Below are 20,896 nucleotides of genomic sequence, written 5' to 3' on the forward strand. Positions count from 1 at the left end.
TTCATGCTGGACATATAGGCTTGGAAAAATGCAAACAAAGAGCACAAGACATTGGGCTAGATTTTCAGTATAGGCAGTTTTGGGGCGCTAACCTTAGCGCCCGCCCGAAGTTAGCGCCCGCCCCAAAGTAGCGCCCCGTTGCCAGGAATTCAGTGGCTTCGCCCTAAGAGGTTGGTGGAGCGCTAAAAGAGGCGTTCCACTACTCTCTTTAGGCGCTAAGCCGGCGGTCCAGAGGGATAGCGCCCAGGCGGGGCGCAGCACGGGTGCGGTCATTTTTGCACTGACAGCAGACCCCGTGGTGCCGACCAGCTCTTAAAGGGGGAAGGGACGAATTGGTCTGCTGCCACGCCCTGCACACTGCAGCCTTGCAAAGAGGCCTCAACACTACTGCTCAGCCCCAGGGAGTCATGGCAACGCCAGAGAAGGCCCGTCAGCGTGCCCTGCGCTTCTCAGAGGGTGATCTGGACATAATGGTCACAGCTCTGGAGGTGAGGCGCAAGATCTTGTTTCCAGAGAGTGGGAGGAATCCAACCCACCACGACTACACCAAAGCCTGGAAGCAGATCGCCCAGAGGGTGACGTTCACCGGCGAGGCCCCCAGGACCCACACACAATGCCGTAAGAAATACAACGATCTGACCAGGATTGTGAGGGTGAGTAGCCTTTCCAGTCTCCTCCTCATTCTTGCATGTACACCTGACATGATGGGCAAAGGGACCTGAAAGTCCTTTTGGCCAGCCCTCAGCCAGCAGCATTGGGACAGTCATGAGCATCAAATGGCCATTCGGCACTCTACACTTTGGCCCAGCTATTCCACCATGGGAGGCAGTGGACAGTACATCAGGGCTTCACTCTGTCCAAGCTATTCCACCATGGGAGGCAGTGCACACTACATCAGGGCTTCACTGCGCACTTACAGCCCGTCCTTTCTCTTGCAGGCTAAAGTAGCGTTTAATCGCCAGGCCCGTGCCAGGGGTGGCCGCGCCAAGCTGCAGAAGCTCACTCGGCTGGAGGAGCGCGTGTGTGTGCTCATGGGAGCCCGTGTGATTGTCCCCACAGCGTGCGGTGTATCCGACCCTCCACTGCCCGGCAATGGTAAGGACCTCGCCTTTTGGCCCTCTCGCATCGCACTGGCCCATCCGAGCTACCTCCTTTGCCACTGTCCCACCAATGCGCTGAATCCCACCAGTCCTAACTCCCTCGCTGATGCCGTCTCCTCACTCTGAAGCTACTCTTGTGCATTCCTGCTTTCAGCTGGTGACGACCAGGACCCTGAGGCTGCCAGTGACAGCACCTCCAACCAGGAGGAGGAGGAGGAGCAAGCCGGACCTTCGGGGGAACAGTCACGTCCCACAGGAGAGGAGGAAATGCTCGACACCTCCTCACTGGACGAGTGCCTGGAGGAACTGTCGCAGGGCAATGCAGCTTCTGGGACCAGTGGCGTCCAGCCACCCAGCAGCCGTGCGCGTGGCCCGCGGCCTTCCCCCCAAAGGGGGGAAGGATCAGAGGGGAGTGCTGCTGCTCGGCACACTCGCCGTCACCAACGCTGCAAGGGTCCCCTAGTTCGGCCCCCTCCTCCCCAGCGGGAGAGTCGCGACTCCAGTCCGGACACCTTCACTTCGGAGGAGGTGCGGAAGCTCGATCAGATGGCCGACGACTCGGACCGGCGCCACACGGAGCTCATGAGCGTGGTGGGGCGCATGCCTGAGGCCATCGAGTCGCTGGCGACCAGTGTGCGCGAGTTCGGGGCAGCAACTGCCGCGACTGGCCGCATGCTAACTGATGCCGTCAAGACCCTGGCGGATGTGATGCGCGCGCACACCAGGACCACAGGGCCACTCACTGCTGCCACACGCGCTGTCTCAGGCAGGCATCGCCAGGGCAGGCGCCGCGCTGGACCATCCCAGCAAGCCGGCCGTCGGCTGATTGCTGCGGATCCTGCAGTGCGGGCCCGGCCGAGTGCCACCGCGCCACAGCACCAGCCAGCGCATCCCAGACGCCAGCTGGCCCACATTGCGCCATCCGTCGCCGCCATTCCCCCTCTGGGGCGTCAAGGGCAAGCGGCTGCAGCTGATGGTGGCCAGGCTCAGGTGCGCCACTCAGGAGACGGCCCCTCGAGGCCCAAACGCCGTGTAGGCCGCCCCCCAGCGGCATCTGGCGGAAGGGCATCTGAGCCTCAGGCGCCTTCCCCCAGCCTCGCAGCAGCCACTGGGCAGAGCTTGCGAAGGAGCAGCAGGCAGGGCAGGGGAGGCAAAATGCTGGCCAAGGTCTCGCCCTCGCGGGCCACTCAGTAGAGGGTGTGGCCAGCTTTCCTTTAATATGGCGGTGGCCATCTTTATTTTGCCCATGGTTGTGCTTTTGGAGGGCTTTTTTTTTGCGTTAGGCCGACGTTGAGGCCCGGTTTCAATAAAGGTGGAGTGGCTCCTCCCCAGTTTGTGGGAGTGAGTCGTTTGTTGGGCTTTTTGTGGGGCCCGTTTATTGTTTTTGGGGATTCATGTGGGAAGGGCTTTTCATTTTTGTGTAATAAAAAATTATCTTTATTCATGCAGTCTCCATGGTTGTTCTTCTTAGTGTTTGTTGGCTTCGCCGGCTGAGGGCTTGCGGAGCGGCTGCATTCATCTTCCCTCATGGCCCCTGGCCATTCCCTGACAGGGGGCTTAGAAGTACCGTGTAATAAGGTGGCGTCGTGCGGCCCTTGGCCCTGGTCGCTCCCTCCTGGGAACGTACTCCTGCTCCTCCTCCTCCTCCTCCTCCTCCTCCTCATGCTCCTCCTGCTCCTCCTCCTGAGGTGCTGGTCCAACGTCAGGTGGCAGTGCCTGAGTCCTGCGGATAGCCAGGTTGTGTAGCATGCAGCAAACCACCACAAATTGGGAGACCCGGTCCGGCGAATACTGGAGAGCTCCTCCGGAGCGATCAAGGCAGCGGAACCGCTGCTTGAGGACCCCAATAGTTAGCTCGATGATGTTGCGGGTGGTTTGATGGCTCTCGTTGTAGGCCTCTTCAGCAGCGGTCCTGGGCGCGCGGAGCGGGGTCATGAGCCAGGTGCACAAAGGATAGCCTTTGTCCCCGAGTAGCCATCCTCTTGGGGGAGGCTGTGCCTGGAACATGTCATGCACAGTACTCTGCCGCAGGATAAAGGCATCGTGGCTGCTGCCTGGGAAGCTGGCATTGACTGCCATGATGCGCTGCTTGTGGTCACAGACCAGCTGCACATTCAGAGAATGGTAGCCCTTCCTGTTGCGATACTGCTCGCCATGCTCCAGAGGGGCCCGCAAAGCCACATGCGTACAGTCAATGGCGCCCTGCACCAAGGGGAATTCCCCGAGTCTGGAAAATCCCAATGCGCGCTGATGCTGGCTCTCCAGGGCCATGGGGAAGGAGATGAATTGGCTTCTCCTTCTGAACAGTGCTTCGGTCACCTGGCGGATGCAGCGATGCGCGCCGTACTGGGAGATGTTTGCTATGTCCCCAGCAGCGTATTGGAAGGAGCCGGTGGCATAGAAGTTCAATGCCACCGTCACCTTCACTTCCACCGACAGAGACGTCCTGCACCTGAGCTTTGGCCGCAGATCTCGGCGAAGCAGGTGGCAGATCTCTGCAATCACCCCCTTTCGGAATCGGAGCCTTTTAACACATCGCGCGGCACTCATGTTTAGGTAGGAGCGCTGCTGGCGGTATAGCCTGACTGGGTAAGGCCTACGTGGCCGACGCCTGTAGCCCCCTCTGCCTCTAGCCAGGGCTGCCCCTCTCACAATGCGTCTGCGAGCCCTACGGACATGGAGCTGCAGCTCCGCGTTGGCACCCCATGCAACCCCCATCAAATCCTGGAAAACACTCTAATTTCCAAATGGCCACTTGCAGCGCTGTTGCCTGAGTCCAAAAATACCTGGCTCTTGCTGCTTGAAACCAGTTAGCTATCCTCCTTGTTGTGTCTCCAGAAATGCGTTGCACAAGACTGTTTTCTGAAAAAAGGATGGCCTTTATACTGGAGAGGACGTTCCCTTTAATTAGCGCCCCCCGGGGCCCGCGCTGGTTGTGTTGCGTTCCTTTTTCCAAACGCTCCGGCCGCCCGCCGCACAATGGGGCGGTCCGACTGAAGTTTGCAATCGGGGCGGCCAAAGGGCGTTGCACGAGGATGTGACGTCATTTTCTGCGCGCGCATCCGGGCGGGCGCTAAACTTTGCGCCGGCGCTAACGGGCAACTTAATTTGGGGCGGGGCGCAAACTGCGCTGCGCCCGGGCGCTACACGCATAGCGCCCGGAAATCACTTCTCTTAAGGCGCTAACTGCTGGCGCAAGCAACTGAAAATCTAGCCCATTATGTTTTGGCCCAGAATGTGCAAACACATTGAGGACATTGTCGGAAAATGTTCCATTTGTCTAGAACGCCGCCCATCCAAGGTCAAAGAGCCCATGATACCTCACCATATCCCAGACAGGCCCTGGCAGGTCGCGGCAATGGATCTGTTCACATGGAACAACGAGGACTACATAGTGACTGTTGATTACTACAGCAGATTTTTTGAACTGGACAAGCTTCACAGCACCACATCTGCAGCTATGATCCACAAGCTAAAGGCAGCCTTTGTCAGGCATGGCATGGTAGAGAATTTAGTCTCAGACAATGGCCCCCAATATAAATCAAAAGAGTTCGAGTCGTTTGCCAAGGCATGGGATTTCACACATGTCACATCAAGCCCACATTACCCTCAAAGTAATGGCCTTGCTGAAAAAACTGTCCAGATTGCAAAAACACTCATGGACAAAGCCAAAGCGGACAAAAGAGATCCCTACATCAGTCTCCTTGAGTACCGCAACACTCCGGTTGACAACTTCAAGTCACCAGCACAGCTGTTGATGAGCTGCAGACTTTGCTCAATCCTTCCAAGCACCAACCAGCAGCTGCAGCCAGAGGTCGTCAGCTGCAAGCAAGTGCATGCAAAACGTGTACAGAGACAGCAACACCAAATGAGATACTATGACAGGTCAGCTAGACTACTGCCGCCGCTGCACAATGGAGAATCCGTCAGAATCCAGGAGCATGACTACTGGAAGCCAGCAGTCGTCATCCAGCCAGCTGACACTGAGCGATCGTATCACGTCCGCACCTCAGAAGGACAGGTGTGCCGCCGCAATCGCAGGCACCTCCGGAATACCAAGGAACAACACCGTCATTCCGACGAGAGGATCAGTTCAACAGAGTGTGATGAACAGAGCAATACACAAAACACATCATACTTACCTGAACCTAAACCTGAACCTGAAGTGTTGACCGATTCAGGAGCATGCTCAGTTCCATACCACACAAGGTCAGGACGAGAGGTCAAGCCTAGAGTTATCCTTGACTTGTGAACTGTCAAAGGGTGTAGGCGGGTCGCTGCCCTAAAAAAAAAACTGTACATCGTTATTGAAACGTTGAGATGTTTTCAGTGCTAGTTAAATGCTGAGTTTACTTATATGTTTATGCTACCGAGAACATTAGGTAGAAGAAAGGTTTAAAAGTAATGCATAACATTTTTCTTTTAAAAGGGGATGTAACATTTGCATATTGAATTATCATTGGCCCGCAGGCATCTGTAAGGAATACCTATTATATTCACATGTGATCACATGCTGAGTTGTCATTGGCCTGCAGGCATCTGTAAGGACTGCTATTGTTTTGAAGACCCAGGCTAGGGGTCCTAACGCCATCTTTTCCCCACTGTACTGTTATGAGTGAGATCAGACCTAATGCTTCAATAAAGAGTTAAACTGTAATACACCGTTGTCCTGCAATTTATTATTTTTGTACAAAGTGTGCAAAACAAGACAGCTACTTGCTCCCAGGGGTAACACACTTTCCCTTAAACACTGAGGGCTGGATTTTTTCCACCTCGGCGGGTCCATGGTGGGCAACGTCCGTGTTGTGTGGGGACCCCGCATCTGTCTCGTATCCTAGCCTCCAACAAGATTTTCCGTTGATGGGGCTTCTTAAGCCCCGCCCTGCAATGTTCCCAGCCAATTAACAGGAAGCGGGTCTGATGATGTCATTTGATGAGTCGTCATCAGCTGGTGTCCTTAAAGGGGCCATGTCCAAATTGATTTTGACATTTGTGCTGACAGTGTTCTACAGCATTGAGGTGCCGCAAACACTGACAAACACTGCACAGAGGTGCACGGCTGCACCCAGGCTCTCCCATGACTCAGCATATGGAGGGAGTCACAGCACGCAGGGTGGTTCTCTTCCCTTCCAATGGGTGGAAGACACCACCCCAGGACACTAACACAGCCTGGTTGCACATTGCACAGGAGGGCAGAGGCAGGGATGTCGTCAGGTGGACCAGGCTGCAGTGGCGCAAACCTTTCAATGATCTCAGTAGATCACGAAACGTTACTGCAAAGCCACACTCAACCTCATCCTGCTGTGCTACTCATCACAGCCCCATCACTCTGCCTTCCCTACCCTACTCCTGCACATCTTTACTCACACCAACTTACCTTACACCTCCACCCATCCCTCTCTCTCTACATTATCACTTCCCCATCTCACTAGCCAACCCTCACACTCACCCTCATCCTTGTCCAATCATACCAACTAACAACACACAAGGGTAGGCACTTTCGTGTTTTAGCCAATGTTTGTGTAAACTTTCTGTTCTTGTGTTGTCAAGCATTGAAATCCTTATTGTCACCACTTTGCCTTCTTGGACAGATTTGTGTGCACCTTTGAAAGTGTCTTAGTGAGTTCCAGTGAATGGTGAGACATAACGTCCCACCCACCCAATGGTTCCGAGTGTGAAAGGAATGCCTTGGACATTGTAGGGATGCTTTATGGTGTTCGTGTGGGGTGGTGCCAACCTGGTGCATCATGTGGCACCCAGGGTCTTCAGTGTTAAGTGAAGCAAATCTGGACATGGTGAGGCCATCGCTGGTGTCCCGGGCAGCAATGTGCATGGGTGATGATGCCCTGTGTCATGTGCAGCGTCAGATGATTGCGGAGAAGGTTGGTGTGGATGTTGGTGCTGCTGGTGTGCCCGGTGATGCTGGTGTTGGGGCTGATTGTGTTTGGATTCTGAGGACCAAGGTGAAATTTTTTCAAGGGCACTGATACTGATGGAATAGATGACAGGTGAGATGACAGAAGTAATCTGTCAGTATTGCGATAGGTTGTTCCAAGGAGGTGACAGTGGATAGAGAGATTACTCCAAACACTTCAAAAGTGCATAAAGCTCAAAAGTGGGTTCCAAATCATTAATGCTCCAGCTTCTAATATTGGGAAGTGAACAGCTGTGAAATGGTAGGTTTTAAACCACTTTTGCAGCTTTCACCTGTTCACAGCAATCCACAGTCATTGAGAACCCGACACACTTACCTGACGTGATAGCCGCTCTCCGGGAACCTCATTGAAAACCTGGTAAAATGGTAAGTACATGGGAACATGGTTCTTAACTACCTTTTAATAAGCTTTTAGCAAACTAAATTGGCTGACCCGCCGCTTGGTGTCGAGTCTGTTCAGCGATGACAGACCCGACACTTGGGAAACTGACAAGGAGGCGGGATACCGACCCACTGTCAATCTTTGTGAGTTTGACAGTGGACCCGCCTCCAAACCCACACTCTGAGCGCCGGCCCTGAGGCACGATGAAAAAGCTGTCTACAAACCACTGCTAAACACACACAGCAGAAAATACCTGACCTAAAAAGGAGCCCCTCATGTACCATTGTTTATTCATCCTGACTAATCAAGTGGAGACTGAATTATATATACAGAAAGAAAGACTTACATTTGTATAGCGCCTTTCACGGCTTCTGGACGTTCCAAAGTGCTTTACAGCCAATGATGCACTTTTGAAGTGTAGTCACTGTTGTGATATAGGAAACATGGCAGCCAATTTGCGCACAGCAAGCTCCCACAAACAGCAATGTGATAATGACCTGATAATCTTTTTTAGTGATGTTAATTGAGGGATAAATATTGGCCAGGACACCGGGGAGAACTCCCCTGTTCTTCTTCGAAATAGTGCCATGGGATCTTTTACTTTCCAGAGAGAGCAGACAGGGCCTCGGTTTATCGACTCCTGATAAAAACCGGGTGGGGGAAGGGGGGCAGTTAAAGGAGGGGACCAGCCTACCCTCTCCAATCGCGCTGCCTTCCTGACAGGTCCGAATGTTAACCTGAGCGGGTGAGCAGGACACCCGTCCCAAGCTGCCGGGGTCCTCTTTAAATATGCAGATCGCGGCTGGATCTGATATTTTACTGAGGCCTGAGCGGGCAGGGGTGGGGCAGGGCGAGGCAGTGGCGGCTTCACCGTCAGGCCAGACCTGTGCGGAGGGTATTGTGGGCCAAAAGAGGGCCAGCAATTTTTGCATTTTTATTTTAGGTTTACTGCTCCTCTGGACCTCACAAGGGGATCTGGTGGTCTTTCCTCCCCCCCCCCACCCTAACCCACCCCACCCACCCTCACAGATTGCCTTCGCCCTACAAAACTTCCCCCACTTACCCGAATGCTGAGGACCGATCCCGCGGGTCCTTTTTTTTTATTCGTTCACGGGATGTGGGCGCCGCTGGCAAGCCCAGCATTTATTGCCCATCCCTAATTGCCCTCGAGAAGGTGGTGGTGAGCCGCCTTCTTGAACCACTGCAGTCCGTGTGGTGAAGGTGCTGTTAGGGAGGGAGTGCCAGGATTTTGACCCAGCTGCCACCTCCTGCCTGCCATTGCCCGCTCCCGGCCGCCGGTCAGGTAGTGCAGTGCACCACCTGGCTGGGTGCGGGCAGGCGGGACTCCGATTCAAGTTATGGTGAGAAGTCCTGGCTGTTAAAATTGGCTTGGCCTCCACCTCCCCGGGGGCACCGCCTGCTTCGGGGCTTGTGAAACACCGTACCCGCGCCCCCCTTTAACACGGGGGCCTTCGCCCCAGTTCACTGACGCACACTTTGAACTGCACACTACAGATACAATGTTCATGTTATGCAGACGCTACCTGTTGCTTCCACCATGCCTTCGAGGATGACAACAATCTCAAACTCCTCCTTCTCCAGTTGACTCCGGCTCATTTCCCAAAAGGGGCTCTTCTCATTAATTTCGTGCGAAATTATCAGCGGCGACACCAGAAAGAGCCGGTCATCCCCGGTGTCAAAGCCTACGTTGATGTCAGTCTGGTTGAGGGGTATGAACTCTCCTTCTTTGGTCTGCCTGGATTTGATGAGCTTGGCGCGGATGGAAGCCTCCACAATGTGTGAGTTGCGAAGATCCCCAACCCGGAACATGAGACACAGCTTCTCATCTCGGAGGGAGATGACGGCACGGTGGGAAAACATGAGTGTCTCGGCTCGATTCTTTGGCTGGGAAATCTTCACAAACATACACCCAACCATCAAAGCGTTAACAATGGATCCCAGGATGGCTTGGATCAAGAGCAGGATGATCCCCTCTGGGCACTTTTCAGTTATAACTCTGTGGCCGTAGCCAATAGTTGTTTCCGTTTCAATAGAAAATAAAAACGCAGACACGAACCCGTTCAAATTGTCCACACACGGAGTCCACGTTGGATCTCCCAAATGGTCCAGGTCTCCTCGGATGTAGGCTATAAGCCACCAGATGAAGCCAAAGAAGAGCCAGGTAACAGTGAAGACCAACGTGAAGATTAAAAGGTTAAACCGCCATTTGAGGTCCACCAGGGTGGTAAACAAGTCACTAAAGTATCTGTAGGTCTCCTGGACATTTCCATGGTGGACATTGCACTTCCCATCCTTGTCAACATACCTTTGCTTGAGTTTCTTTGGTTCTGCGAGTAGCCGTGTCCTGTCTGTTGTTAAGATGTTGTCCCGTGCTTGTTTGGGTAATTTCTTTGATTCTCTTGCGGTTGCTTGAATGTCCATGTCCTTGTTCGGGAGGACTCTGGAATCTCCTGCCATTCTGCGCTTACTTCGGATCAAATACGGATCTCACTCCAATATTACCACCTGAAATAAAGAGAGAATATTTAAGCTGTAAAATCGTACAGTTGCGCACTTTGTTTATATGGAATCTGCAGTAACTCAATAAATCTGACAACATCATCACTTCAGGATTAGGATCACAGGGAGGGGGTGGTCTTGGGGCATTATTGGGTTGGGCCGCTATTGTCGTGGCGGTTAGAGTGTCGATGTGCTCCCATCTTTCCTGTTGCATCAGCCCATCACTCCTTCCACTGGGGCATGTTGTGGAGCTTCTATGTAAGACCCTGGTCTTGTTTTGTTTGATAACGCTCCTGTGGAACGCCTTGGGACGTCTTACTACGTTAAACACGTTATATAAATACAAGTTGTTCTTGTTGCAGCCTCCGGGGAGTCTCTACATTACTCCCCTTGACTGGTATATGCCCAACATTGGTTTATCCAGGTGGAAATGGGTCGAGGGAGCTTTGACCAATAACAGTGAGACCCCTTATTTTTACTCACAACCCCCTCTCAATCTTTTTCCCCAATGGTGCTTAATCCTTGTTGGAGTATTGCATCATTGGCACCAGTTGTCCTGGATACATGGTCCAATTGGCCATTACTCATTTTTGAACTGAGTTGGTGATTGCCAGCAGGCTATTCAACTGTGGACGCTAAGCTCTGTCCACACCTGATGCGGACACTGACACGTCTCTCTCCTGGACACTGTGTCTGGCTGGTTTCTGTCCTGGACACTGTGTCTGGCTGGTTTCTCTCCTGGACAGTGTGTCTGGCTGGTTTCTCTCCTGGACAGTGTGTCTGGCTGGTTTCTGTCCTGGACACTGTGTCTGGCTGGTTTCTGTCCTGGACAGTGTGTCTGGCTGGTTTCTGTCCTGGACACTGTGTCTGGCTGGTTTCTATCCTGGACACTGTGTCTGGCTGGTTTCTCTCCTGGACACTGTCTGGCTGGTTTCTCTCTTGGACACTGTGTCTGGCTGGTTTCTCTCCTGGACACTGTGTCTGGCTGGTTTCTCTCCTGGACACTGTGTCTGGCTGGTTTCTGTCCTGGACACTGTGTCTGGCTGGTTTCTCTCCTGGACACTGTGTCTGGCTGGTTTCTGTCCTGGACACTGTGTCTGGCTGGTTTCTCCCCCGGAACCTGTGTCTGGCTGGTTTCTCCCCTGGACACTGTGTCTGGCTGGTTTCTCTCCTGGACACTGTGTCTGCCTGGTTTCTGTCCTGGACACTGTGTCTGGCTGGTTTCTGTCCTGGATGAGTTGACTAATGAGGTGATTGATATTTTGCTGGCAAGTCTAATTACACGGATTTAAACAAGGTCAATCATCGCAGCGAATGGCTGCAAGAACAAAACACACATTTCACCTCAGTCACAACACTGCTCAGTCGAGGCGAAACACTGCAATAAAATGCTGTTCTCCAGCATTGTTTTCCTGCTGACTGCAGTTAGTATAATTCCCACTCTGACAGCCAGTTTACTCCAAACTGATGTGGAGCGACAGAAGCCCACTAAGTGGTTTTATAGAACAGCTCATCCTGAAGCAGATTATTTCAATGAAAGTTGAGGTAAATGTGAGCAGGATAGATGCTCTGAAACAAGTTCTGTCCTCTTACTGTGTGTACTACGTCACCAGCCTGCCTACATAGTAGAACAAAACACAAGAGTCAAGACCATCAGATGCCCCATTGCAGTTTGCCTGCATTACAGTGAGTGCAATTCATTGCATGCGAAGATCTCTGGGATGTCCCGAGAGAGTTAGTAAAGTACGACATAAATGCAGCTTTTCTTTCCTCTTTCAGCATGTAATTTAGTCATCATTTGACCTTTTTTCTACACAAAACCCCATCCCCTCCGTTCCTCACTGGACAAAGACTCCATCTTTGCTTGGGACACTTGGTGTTAACAGCACCAATACCTGGCCAGCTGTGGCCTCCGAACAGCCGCCACCTCTGGGTGCTGCACCCATGAGGAAGGCGTTGTGCAGTGGCTCAGAGGGCAGCCCTCCTCACAGACACTTCTTACAGCCCCAAACACAGGGCGAGTACCAAGCTGTACCACCCCCTCCCCGCACACTCGTGCAGCATGTTGGGTTTCCTTTCACTTTATTCTTCGTAGCGATCTCCACCTTGCGCTTTGGTAAGGATCATCGACAGGCTGGGATACCTTCTGAAACTTCCCCAAGGCTGTAAGAATTCTTGTCCACCTACTCTGACACGTTCCTTTAATTGTCTGCATGCCTTTCAATTTCACTTGCGTACAATTGTGCATTTGGGAATGAGCCTTGGCTTAGTGGCAACACTCGCGCCTCTGAGCCAGGTGTTTATGGGTTGGAGCCCCACTCCAGGCAGTGCCGGTGAGCGTAGACCAGAGTTCCTGGCCTAGAAATTCAGTTGCTTGCGCCACCAGTTTGCGCCCAAAGAGGCCACTCAGAGGCTTTAGCACCACTGGCCACAACCACCGCGATATTTAGCGGGGCGCTAATGGCGGCGTTAGCCTGTAGCGCTGCGCCACCACCGATGACGTCATCGGTGTGCGCAGCGCCCCGCTACCGCCCCGAGCGCCATATTAGGTCGCGGCCGCCTCTTCCGCGCCGGCCGCAAATAGCGACCAGTACACAGGGGCCTACCTGTGGCGGTAGTGGGGCGAGTTAAGGTGGAGGTGCGGCCGGCCGCTTTTTCGGCGGCCGCCTGCCCGCACCTCCATCCCCGGCCTCCTACACCCCCCCCCCCCCCCGCGGCATTGCCAGCTGTTTCCCGAGAGCCCGGCACTTCTCCTTGGTGCCGGGCTCATTTGCCGGCACTCGCGAGCGGGGATCGCGCTGTTGCAGGCACCTCCCCCTTAACAGTGGGAGGAAGGCCTGCAGTACCGCAGCCTGCCGTGCCGCAGCGGGTGGCGCTGCGGCACTTTGCGCGCCAATATTCAGTTTCAGCGCCCCTAACGGGGCGCCGAAAGCCTTGTTTAGCGGCCGGCTTCCATTTGGGGCGCTGAAACTGAATATCCCAATGGCGCAAGTGGCTCCGCGCGCAGCGGTAATTCCGGCACCCAGGCGAGCTTGGCGCCCCAAACTGAATTTTTAGCCCCCTGTCTCTGAATACGGAGTAGACATCCAGTGGGGGTACTAGTGCCTGATGTGACCCCCCCCTCCACTGCATCTAGCTGGTCCTTCTGGTGAGGAACTGGGAGTCAGGTTAATGACCTGTCCATATAAAAAGGGACTTTGTTACGGAGACGACCCAAGGCACGATCTGCTGGATGTAAAAGCAGTGGAAGAAACAGGTTCAAAAGCAAAATATTGCGGATGCTGGAAGTCTGAAATAAAAACAGAAAATGCTGGAAATACTCAGCAGGTCAGGGAACATCCGTGGAGAGAGAAACAGAGTTAACGTTTCAGGTCGATGGCCCTTCGTCAGAACTGGAAAAAGTTAGAGATGTAACAGGTTATTAAACAAGTGTAGGGGCAGGGAAAGGGGGGAGGGGAGGAAAGAACAAAAGGGAAGGTCTGTGATAGGTTGGAGGGCAGGAGAGATTAAAAGACAAAAGGGAAGATGGTGCAAGGCAAAAGGAGATGGTAATGGGACAAGTAAAGAAACAAAAGGTGACTCGAGATGAAGTGTAAATGGCAAAATAATCGACAGTTGCCACGTGAGAGAAAAAAAAGAGGAACAAAAATGAAAAAAAGAAAAAAAAGTAGGGGCCGAGGTTATGATCTGAAATTGTTGAACTCGATGTTGAGTCCAGAAGGCTGTAAAGTGCCTAATCGAAAGATGAGGTGCTGTTCCTCGAAGAAACAGGTTGCCTCATGTACCGCTAGGTACGGAAGAGAAAGAAGACGACAAATTTCTACTCCCACCACTAGTGCGCTCCCCAATCTATAGGCAGCCTCTGCGCTATTGGTCATCTTCCAGTCTTTGCGTCAACTACACATCCGATTATAATCGCGTCAGTCGCTCTACTGGAGCGTTGGCTAATTGAGCTGATTATTACGGCCTAGAAAGCTCCTCAGATGGTCATGTTTTGTAAACAGATGGAAAGCCTATACTTCACTTCACTTAATGTCTATCCCTGTTACAAGCACAGCCTTTGATGGTAAAGTGGGCGAGAGTGTTTTGTAACATGTTCCTTCCTTGTTCAATCTCAATTAAGGCATTACATGAATTCCCCAGTTGAGTAATGCCCAATTTCGGTCTCTGCCAAGCCTAAAGCAGGTTTGACAGCAGCACATGGAGCTGCTCGAGTTGTCTAGCTGTACAGTAGAGTGGGCTAAATTCAGCAGCAAATACATTCTTGTCATCAGTAGCTGTGCTTAGTGCTGGAGTAATAGACGTGATTAAGGAGGAAAAGGAGGAACAGGATGAGGAAGATCAGAGGGCAGGGATGGAGAGGGCTTAGGAAAGTATTTAGGGAGTCTCGGTAACCCATGCAGGTCAAATACTGTCCATGGAAAGTATGTAAAATTATGGAAGGATGGGACAGGGTCGACAGAAGTAGACTGCTTCCAGTAGTCGAAGGACTCTAGAATGAGGGGCCAGAGATACAAGATTAAATGTAAGAGATTTTTAGATTCATAGAGTCATACAGCACAGAAGGAGGCCATTCGGCCCATCAAGTCCGTGCCGGCTCTCTGTAGAGCAATCCAGTCAGTCTCATTGCCCCGCTCTATCCCCGTAGCCCTGCAAGTTTATTTCCCTCAAGTGCCTATCCAGTCTCCCCTTGAAAACATTGAGTGTCTCCGCTTCCACCACTTCCGTCGGTGACAAATTCCACTCGCTACGTAAAAAAGTTCTCTTCACGTCCCCCCTGTATCTCTTGCCAAAAACATTAAATCTGTGTCCCCTAGTCATAGTGGGAACAGCCTTTCCCTGTCTAGCCTATCCAAACCCGTCATAATCTTGTACACCTCTATCAAATCACCCCTCAACCTCCTTTGCTCCAATGAAAACAAATCCAGCTTCTCCAATCTGTCCTTGTAGCTAAGATCCCCCATCCCTGGAACCATTCTGGACAATCTCCTCTGCACCCTCTCAAGTGCCTTCACATCCTTCCTAAAGTGTGGTGACCAGAACTGGACGCAATACTCCAGTTGTGGCCTAACCAGCGCTTTATAAAGGTTCAGCATAACTTCTCTACTTTTGTACTCAATACCTCTATTTATGAAGCCCAAGATCCCATATGCTTTGTTAACCACTCTCTCAATATGTCCTGCCACCCTCAGGGACCTATGCACATTAACTTCCAGGTCCCTCTGTCCCTGCACACTCTTTAAAACTGTGCCATTAAGTGTATATTGCCTCTCCCTGTTCCTTCTGCCAAAATGCGTCACCTCACACTTCTCTGCATTAAATTCCATCTGCCACTTGTCTGCCCATTCTGCTAGCCTTTCTATGTCCTGTTGCAGTCGATTGGTATCATCATCGCTGTTTGCCACACTCCCAAGTTTGGTGTCATCAGCAAATTTAGAAATTCTACTCTGTATTCCAATATCCAGGTCATTTATATATATATTTTTTAAAATTTGTTTATGGGATCAGGGCGTCGTTGGCAATGCCAGCATTTATTACCCATCCCTAGTTGCCCTTGAGAAGGTGGTGGTGAGCTGCCTTCTCGAGCCACTGCAGTCCGTGTGGTGATGGAACTCCCACAGTGCTATTAGGTAGGGAGTTCCAGGATTTTGACCCAGCGACGATGAAGGATCAGCGATATACTTCTAAGTCAGGATGGTGTCTGACTTGGGAGGGGAATTTGGAGGTGGTGGTGTTCCCATGCGCCTGCTACCCTTGTCCTTCTAGGTGGAAGAGGTCACGGGTTTGGGAGGTGCTGCCGAAGAAGCCTTGGCGAGTTGCTGGTACACACTGCAGCCACAGTACGCCGGTGGTGGAAGGAGTGAATGTTTAAGGTGGTGGATGGGGTGCCAATCAAGCGGGTTGCTTTGTCTTGGATGGTGTTGAGCTTCTTAAGTGTTGTTGGAGCTGCACTCATCCAGGCAAGTGGAGAGTATTCCATCACACTCCTTACTTGTGCCTTGTAGATGGTGGAAAGGATTTGGCGAGTTAAGAAGTGAGACGCTCGCTGCAGAATACTTAGCCTCTGACCTACTCTTGTTGCCACAGTATTTATGTGGCTGGTCCAGTTAAGTTTCTGGTTAATGGTGACCCCCAGGATGTTGATAGTGGGGGAATTCGGCGATGGTAATGCCATTGAATGTCAAGGGTCGGTGGTTAGACTCTCGCTTGTTGGAGATAGTCATTGCCTGGCACTTCTGTGGCGTGAATGTCGTCCAGGTCTTGTTGCATGCAGGCATGGACTGCTTCATTATCTGTGGAGTTGCGAATGGCGCTGAAAACAGTGCAGTCATCAGCAAACATCCCTATTTCTGACCTTATGTTGGAGGGAAGGTCATTGATGAAGCAGCTGAAGATGGCTGGGCCTAGGACACTGCCCTGAGGAACTCCTGCAGCGATGTCCTTGGGCTGTGATTATTGACCTTCAACCACCACAACCATCTTCCTTTGTGCTAGGTATGATTCCAGCCAGTGGAATGTTTTCACCTTGATTCCCATTGACTTCAGTTTTACTAGGGTCCTTGATGCCAGACACGGTCAAATGCTGCCTTGATGTCAAGGGCAGTCACTCTCACCTCACCTCTGGAATTCAGCTCCTTTGTCCATGTTTGGACCAAGGCTGTAATGAGGTCAGGAGCTGAGTGGTCTTGGGGAACCCAAACTGGGCTTCAGTGAGCAGGTTATTGGTGAGTAAGTGCCGCTTGATAGCACTGTCAACGACACCTTCCAACACTTTGCTGATGATTGAGAGTAGACTTGATGGGGTGATAATTGGCCGGGTTGGATTTGTCCTGCTTTTTGTGGACAGGACATACCTGGGCAGTTTTTCACATTGTCGGATAGATGCCAGTGTTGTGGCTGTACTGGAACAGCTTGGCTAGAGGCGCGGTTCATTTATATGTATATATCAAAAACATCAGTGGCCCCAGAACTGACTCTTGGGGAACACCACTGTCTACTATCCTCCAGTCTGAAAAACAGTCATTTACCACAACTCGCTGTTTTCTGTCCTTAAGCCAATTCCTTATCCAAGCTGCCACTGACCCACCTATTCCAAGAGCCTCAATTTTGTTAACCAGCCTTCTATATGGTACTTTGTCAAATGCCTTCCGAAAATCCATGTAGACAACATCCATTGCATTCCCTTCATCAATCCTCTCTGTTACTTCATCAAAAAATTTAATTAGATTAGTCAAACACGATCTGCCTTTTGCAAATCCATATTGGCTCTCCTTAATTAGCTTTAACCTCTCCAAGTGCCTGTTAATTTTTTACTTGATTATTGTTTCTAACACTTTATCCACCACTGATGTTAAACTGACCAGTCTGTAGTTACAAGGATTGTCCTTACACCCTTTCTTGAATAATGTTGTCACATTTACCACTTTCCAATCCTCAGGCACCTCCCCCGTCTCTAGGGAAGATTGGAAAATTATGGCAAGCCCTTCCGCTATCTCCTCTCCCAATTCCCTTAGCAACCTGGGATGCAAGCCTTCTGGACCAAGCGTCTTGTCCGCTCTAAGCATACCCAGCCTTTCTAGTACATCCTGTCTACGGCCTGCTGAAGCAACGGTTCCGCTGCCTTGACTGCTCGGGACGAGCCCTCCAGTACTTGGTTGAGCGGGTGTCCTATTTCATGGTGGTGTGCTGCATGCTCCACAACTTGGCCATCATGAGGGCCCAGCCTTTACCATCAGGGATTGCGATCCACCTCAGGAGATGGAAGAGGAAGATGAGGAGTGTGAGGAGAAGGAGGAGGAAGAACAGGAGCTAGGGAGGAGGCAGCCACTCAATCAGCCTTCCAGAAGGACAGTCCGTGATTGCCTCATCAGACTGCGGTTCCAATAAATTAAACCCCAGATCCCCGTTGCTCACCACATCCCCATCATTCCATCCCTGTTGCAGGCCATATCATAGAGCAAAGCTGAAATGAGACACACCACAAAAGAATCCAAACTGAATTAATAAATTTAGCAATAATTAGAGAACATATATTTACACCAAAAATATTAAATATTCACTCTTGTGCTATCCCTTAGTGCCTCTTGTTACTGTGCCTTTACATACTCTAGTGCATCTACAAAGTGTTGGCCCAGTGGCTGCAGCAGGGCTGGTGGAAGGCTGCTGAGTGTCCGTGTGGGAGACTTCAGATGGCCTTGCAGGACGCCCTCAACCAGCTCTGGATGGAAGACCCGGCTGTAGACTGCACCACCTCAGCATGGGCGGCAGCAGTCTGGGCTGGCTGGATGACAGGCAGAGACAAGGGCAATGGCGGAGTGGCAGCGGTGGGAGTAGGAATGCTGTCATCCTGAGAGAGGACAGCAGGTCCCTGCTCCACTGACTCACTGCCCCGGGGCAACACCTCAGCATCCCTAGCAATCTGTTAGAGCACAGATTGCTGGCCTGCTGCGACACTGTGAAAGCCCCGGTTGGCGGTGGTAGTCCCAGTCACAATGGCAGCAGTCAGAGCTTGCGTGGCATCAAGCTGAGACTGCAAGAGAGCAGTCTGAGATTGGACTCCACCAAGCAAAGACTGCATTACAGCACTAGGACATTGCGTCACTTCCGCCTGTGCTGCAATGGAAGCTGCCAGATCGCCCATCACACATGGCATCAGGTCTTGGTCGCCACGGTCTCTCTGGGAGTTTAGCATCCTTTGCAGACTGGAAATGATGGGCTCCATGGTGTGCACAGAACCTTGTGCAATGTTGGAGGTGGCCTCCTCCATGCTCCTCATCATTGCCGACAGGCTCGCGGCACTCTTACCATTGCATCTATCATCTCCGAATCTCTGAGTGAGTGTGGAGCAATGTGTTTGGGTGATGTGCCTGCTATAGTTGAATAGCTGTCATTGTGTGCAAGGTGTGAGATGCGGGTGTGAGTGTTGGTAGGTAGAGATTGTTGGTGGGTGAGTGCTGGGGGTGTGGTGCTTTGGGCAGTGTGTGAAGATTGTGGTACAGATGGTGGTATGTAGCATTTGTTGAAGCATTCACTCACCCTGACCATCTGAGTGAGGTCATCAAATTTCTTCCTGCACTGTGTGTGGGTCCTGGGGACCACAGTGTTACCTGAGATGTGCTGAGCTGCCTCCCTCCACATGGTGTGTAAGACTTGTGGTGAGGGCCTCCTGCCACTTGACGGGTAGAGCATCTCACTCCGTGCCTGCACAGCAAACACCAACGCCTCCAGTGCTTGATCGCAGAATCTGCGGGCTCTCTCCCTGGGCGTGGACCTGTCATGAGCACACCTGCTTCAGTCCTCCGGCTCCTTCTCCTTGTTTTGCTTCTGCTTGCTGAGGCAGCTGCGCAGCCAGCAATGCTGAGAATGAGATTTTGCAACATCAATGAACCTCCCCTTTAAGAAGTAAACAAAGCCCATGGCAATGATGACTTGCGATTAGACTGCATGCAATATTGGTCCGCCCTTTGAATGTATTGCCTTTGAGCTTGGGGTTTAAGACTTGAATTAGGACTCCAATCATTTCTTTGAGCAAAGTAGACAAATTTTGCATGCAGTCTAAAGCATTAGCGCCTGGCACTAATTCGCCAACTTTTCCAATGATACCGCCCATTCCTGGGCTATAATGAATTTCTAGCCGGAGGGGTTGAAAGTTCAGAATGTGTTATTCTTCAGCATAGACATTGCCCCTCCCGAGGAGCAGAACACAAAATTCACCTCTTTCTTTCCCCGTCCCCCAACAAAAGCTGAGACAATAAACCCACTGAGAACTTGCAACGCTTTAGAAATCGTGCTTCTGCAAGGAGCTATTTGCCTTGTGTGCAGCTCTGTACATAACCCGTTTATAGGACCGTCCCCAAAAACAGCATCCATGAAACCTGAAAATAAATCCACCCTCCCTGTTCCAGTCCAGGTTTAATATAACGCACCTTCCCGGGGCTGCGAGCACTGCCCTGCTCCTCCTCCTCCTCCGACCCGCCGGGTCTTGGCTCTCCCACAGCCGCTATTTAAACGCCGATTCCCGGCTCCAAACCCTCGCTCCCTGCATCCATCTGCCGCGGTGGGAGCCAGCACTGATTCCGCCGCTGGGCTGCACAGAGGCAGCCTGCGCTCCAGCGTTTGGAGGACAGAAGCCAATACAAGCTGCACCCGCCCGGCTTAACACCAGACCCCCGCAACTCAGCTTCATAGACACCGCAAACTACCGCAAACTATCGCAGGAGCCCCTTCACCGGGAACTGAGCGCTTCACACCCTGATATACACAGCTGGGGGTGGGGAGAGAGGGAGAGAGGTGGGGGAGAGAGGGTGGGTGGAGAGGGAGAGGGAGAGAGGTGGGTGGGGAGGGGGAAGAGAGAGAGAGGTGGGTGGGGAGGGGGAAGAGAGAGAGAGGTGGGGAGAGAGAGAGAGACAATACAACATGGCTGAATACCTGACCATGGTAAAGGATAGCAAACTGAGAAAAACCTTGACAATGTACAGACTTGGTGAACATAGCCTGGCCATCGAAAAAGGCAGACACAGACAGACCCGGCTGCCAAGAGAGGACAGGATATGCTCTCACTGCAGTCAGGGAGTGGTGGAGACAGAGATGCACTTCCTCACAGCTTGTGGAAAATATCAGGGCATCAGGGAGAATTTCTACTAAAAATTCACACAAATATGCCCTGAATTCAGAAATTTGAATGACGACCAAAAACTCCCATACCTACTAGGGGAACAGAGAAACTGTGTAACCTTAGTGGCACACTATGTTACAGCTTGCCATAAACAGAGGGACAACCAGTAAACCTAAGAAAAGAGTATATACAAATTATACGAATGTATATTTATACACTCAGGGATATATCTGTTTATACACTGTATGAATAGATCTGCGTTTGTGTTCAACCATAAATGTTTTTCGATGCTTTGGCAACATAAGATGTACCTTATCATGCCAATAAAGCGATTTGAATTGAAT

At 51.7% G+C, this 20,896-nt stretch overlaps 1 protein-coding gene across 1 annotated transcript in view; it reads right to left on the reverse strand.

Moving 5' to 3' along the window:
- LOC147100449 (G protein-activated inward rectifier potassium channel 4-like) overlaps positions 1-20,896 on the reverse strand; it is a 67,806-nt gene that overhangs the window by 37,788 nt on the left and 9,122 nt on the right. The window contains exon 2 of the mRNA XM_085968177.1: positions 8,962-9,943. Coding sequence (XP_085824303.1) covers positions 8,962-9,895 — 934 coding nt within the window. The 5' untranslated portion in view covers positions 9,896-9,943. The remainder of the gene's footprint in view (positions 1-8,961; positions 9,944-20,896) is intronic.

This window comes from Somniosus microcephalus, chromosome 26 (genome assembly GCF_052327205.1).
Source record: "Somniosus microcephalus isolate GS21.2 chromosome 26, FLI_Smic_1.0, whole genome shotgun sequence".
NCBI lineage: Eukaryota > Metazoa > Chordata > Chondrichthyes > Squaliformes > Somniosidae > Somniosus > Somniosus microcephalus.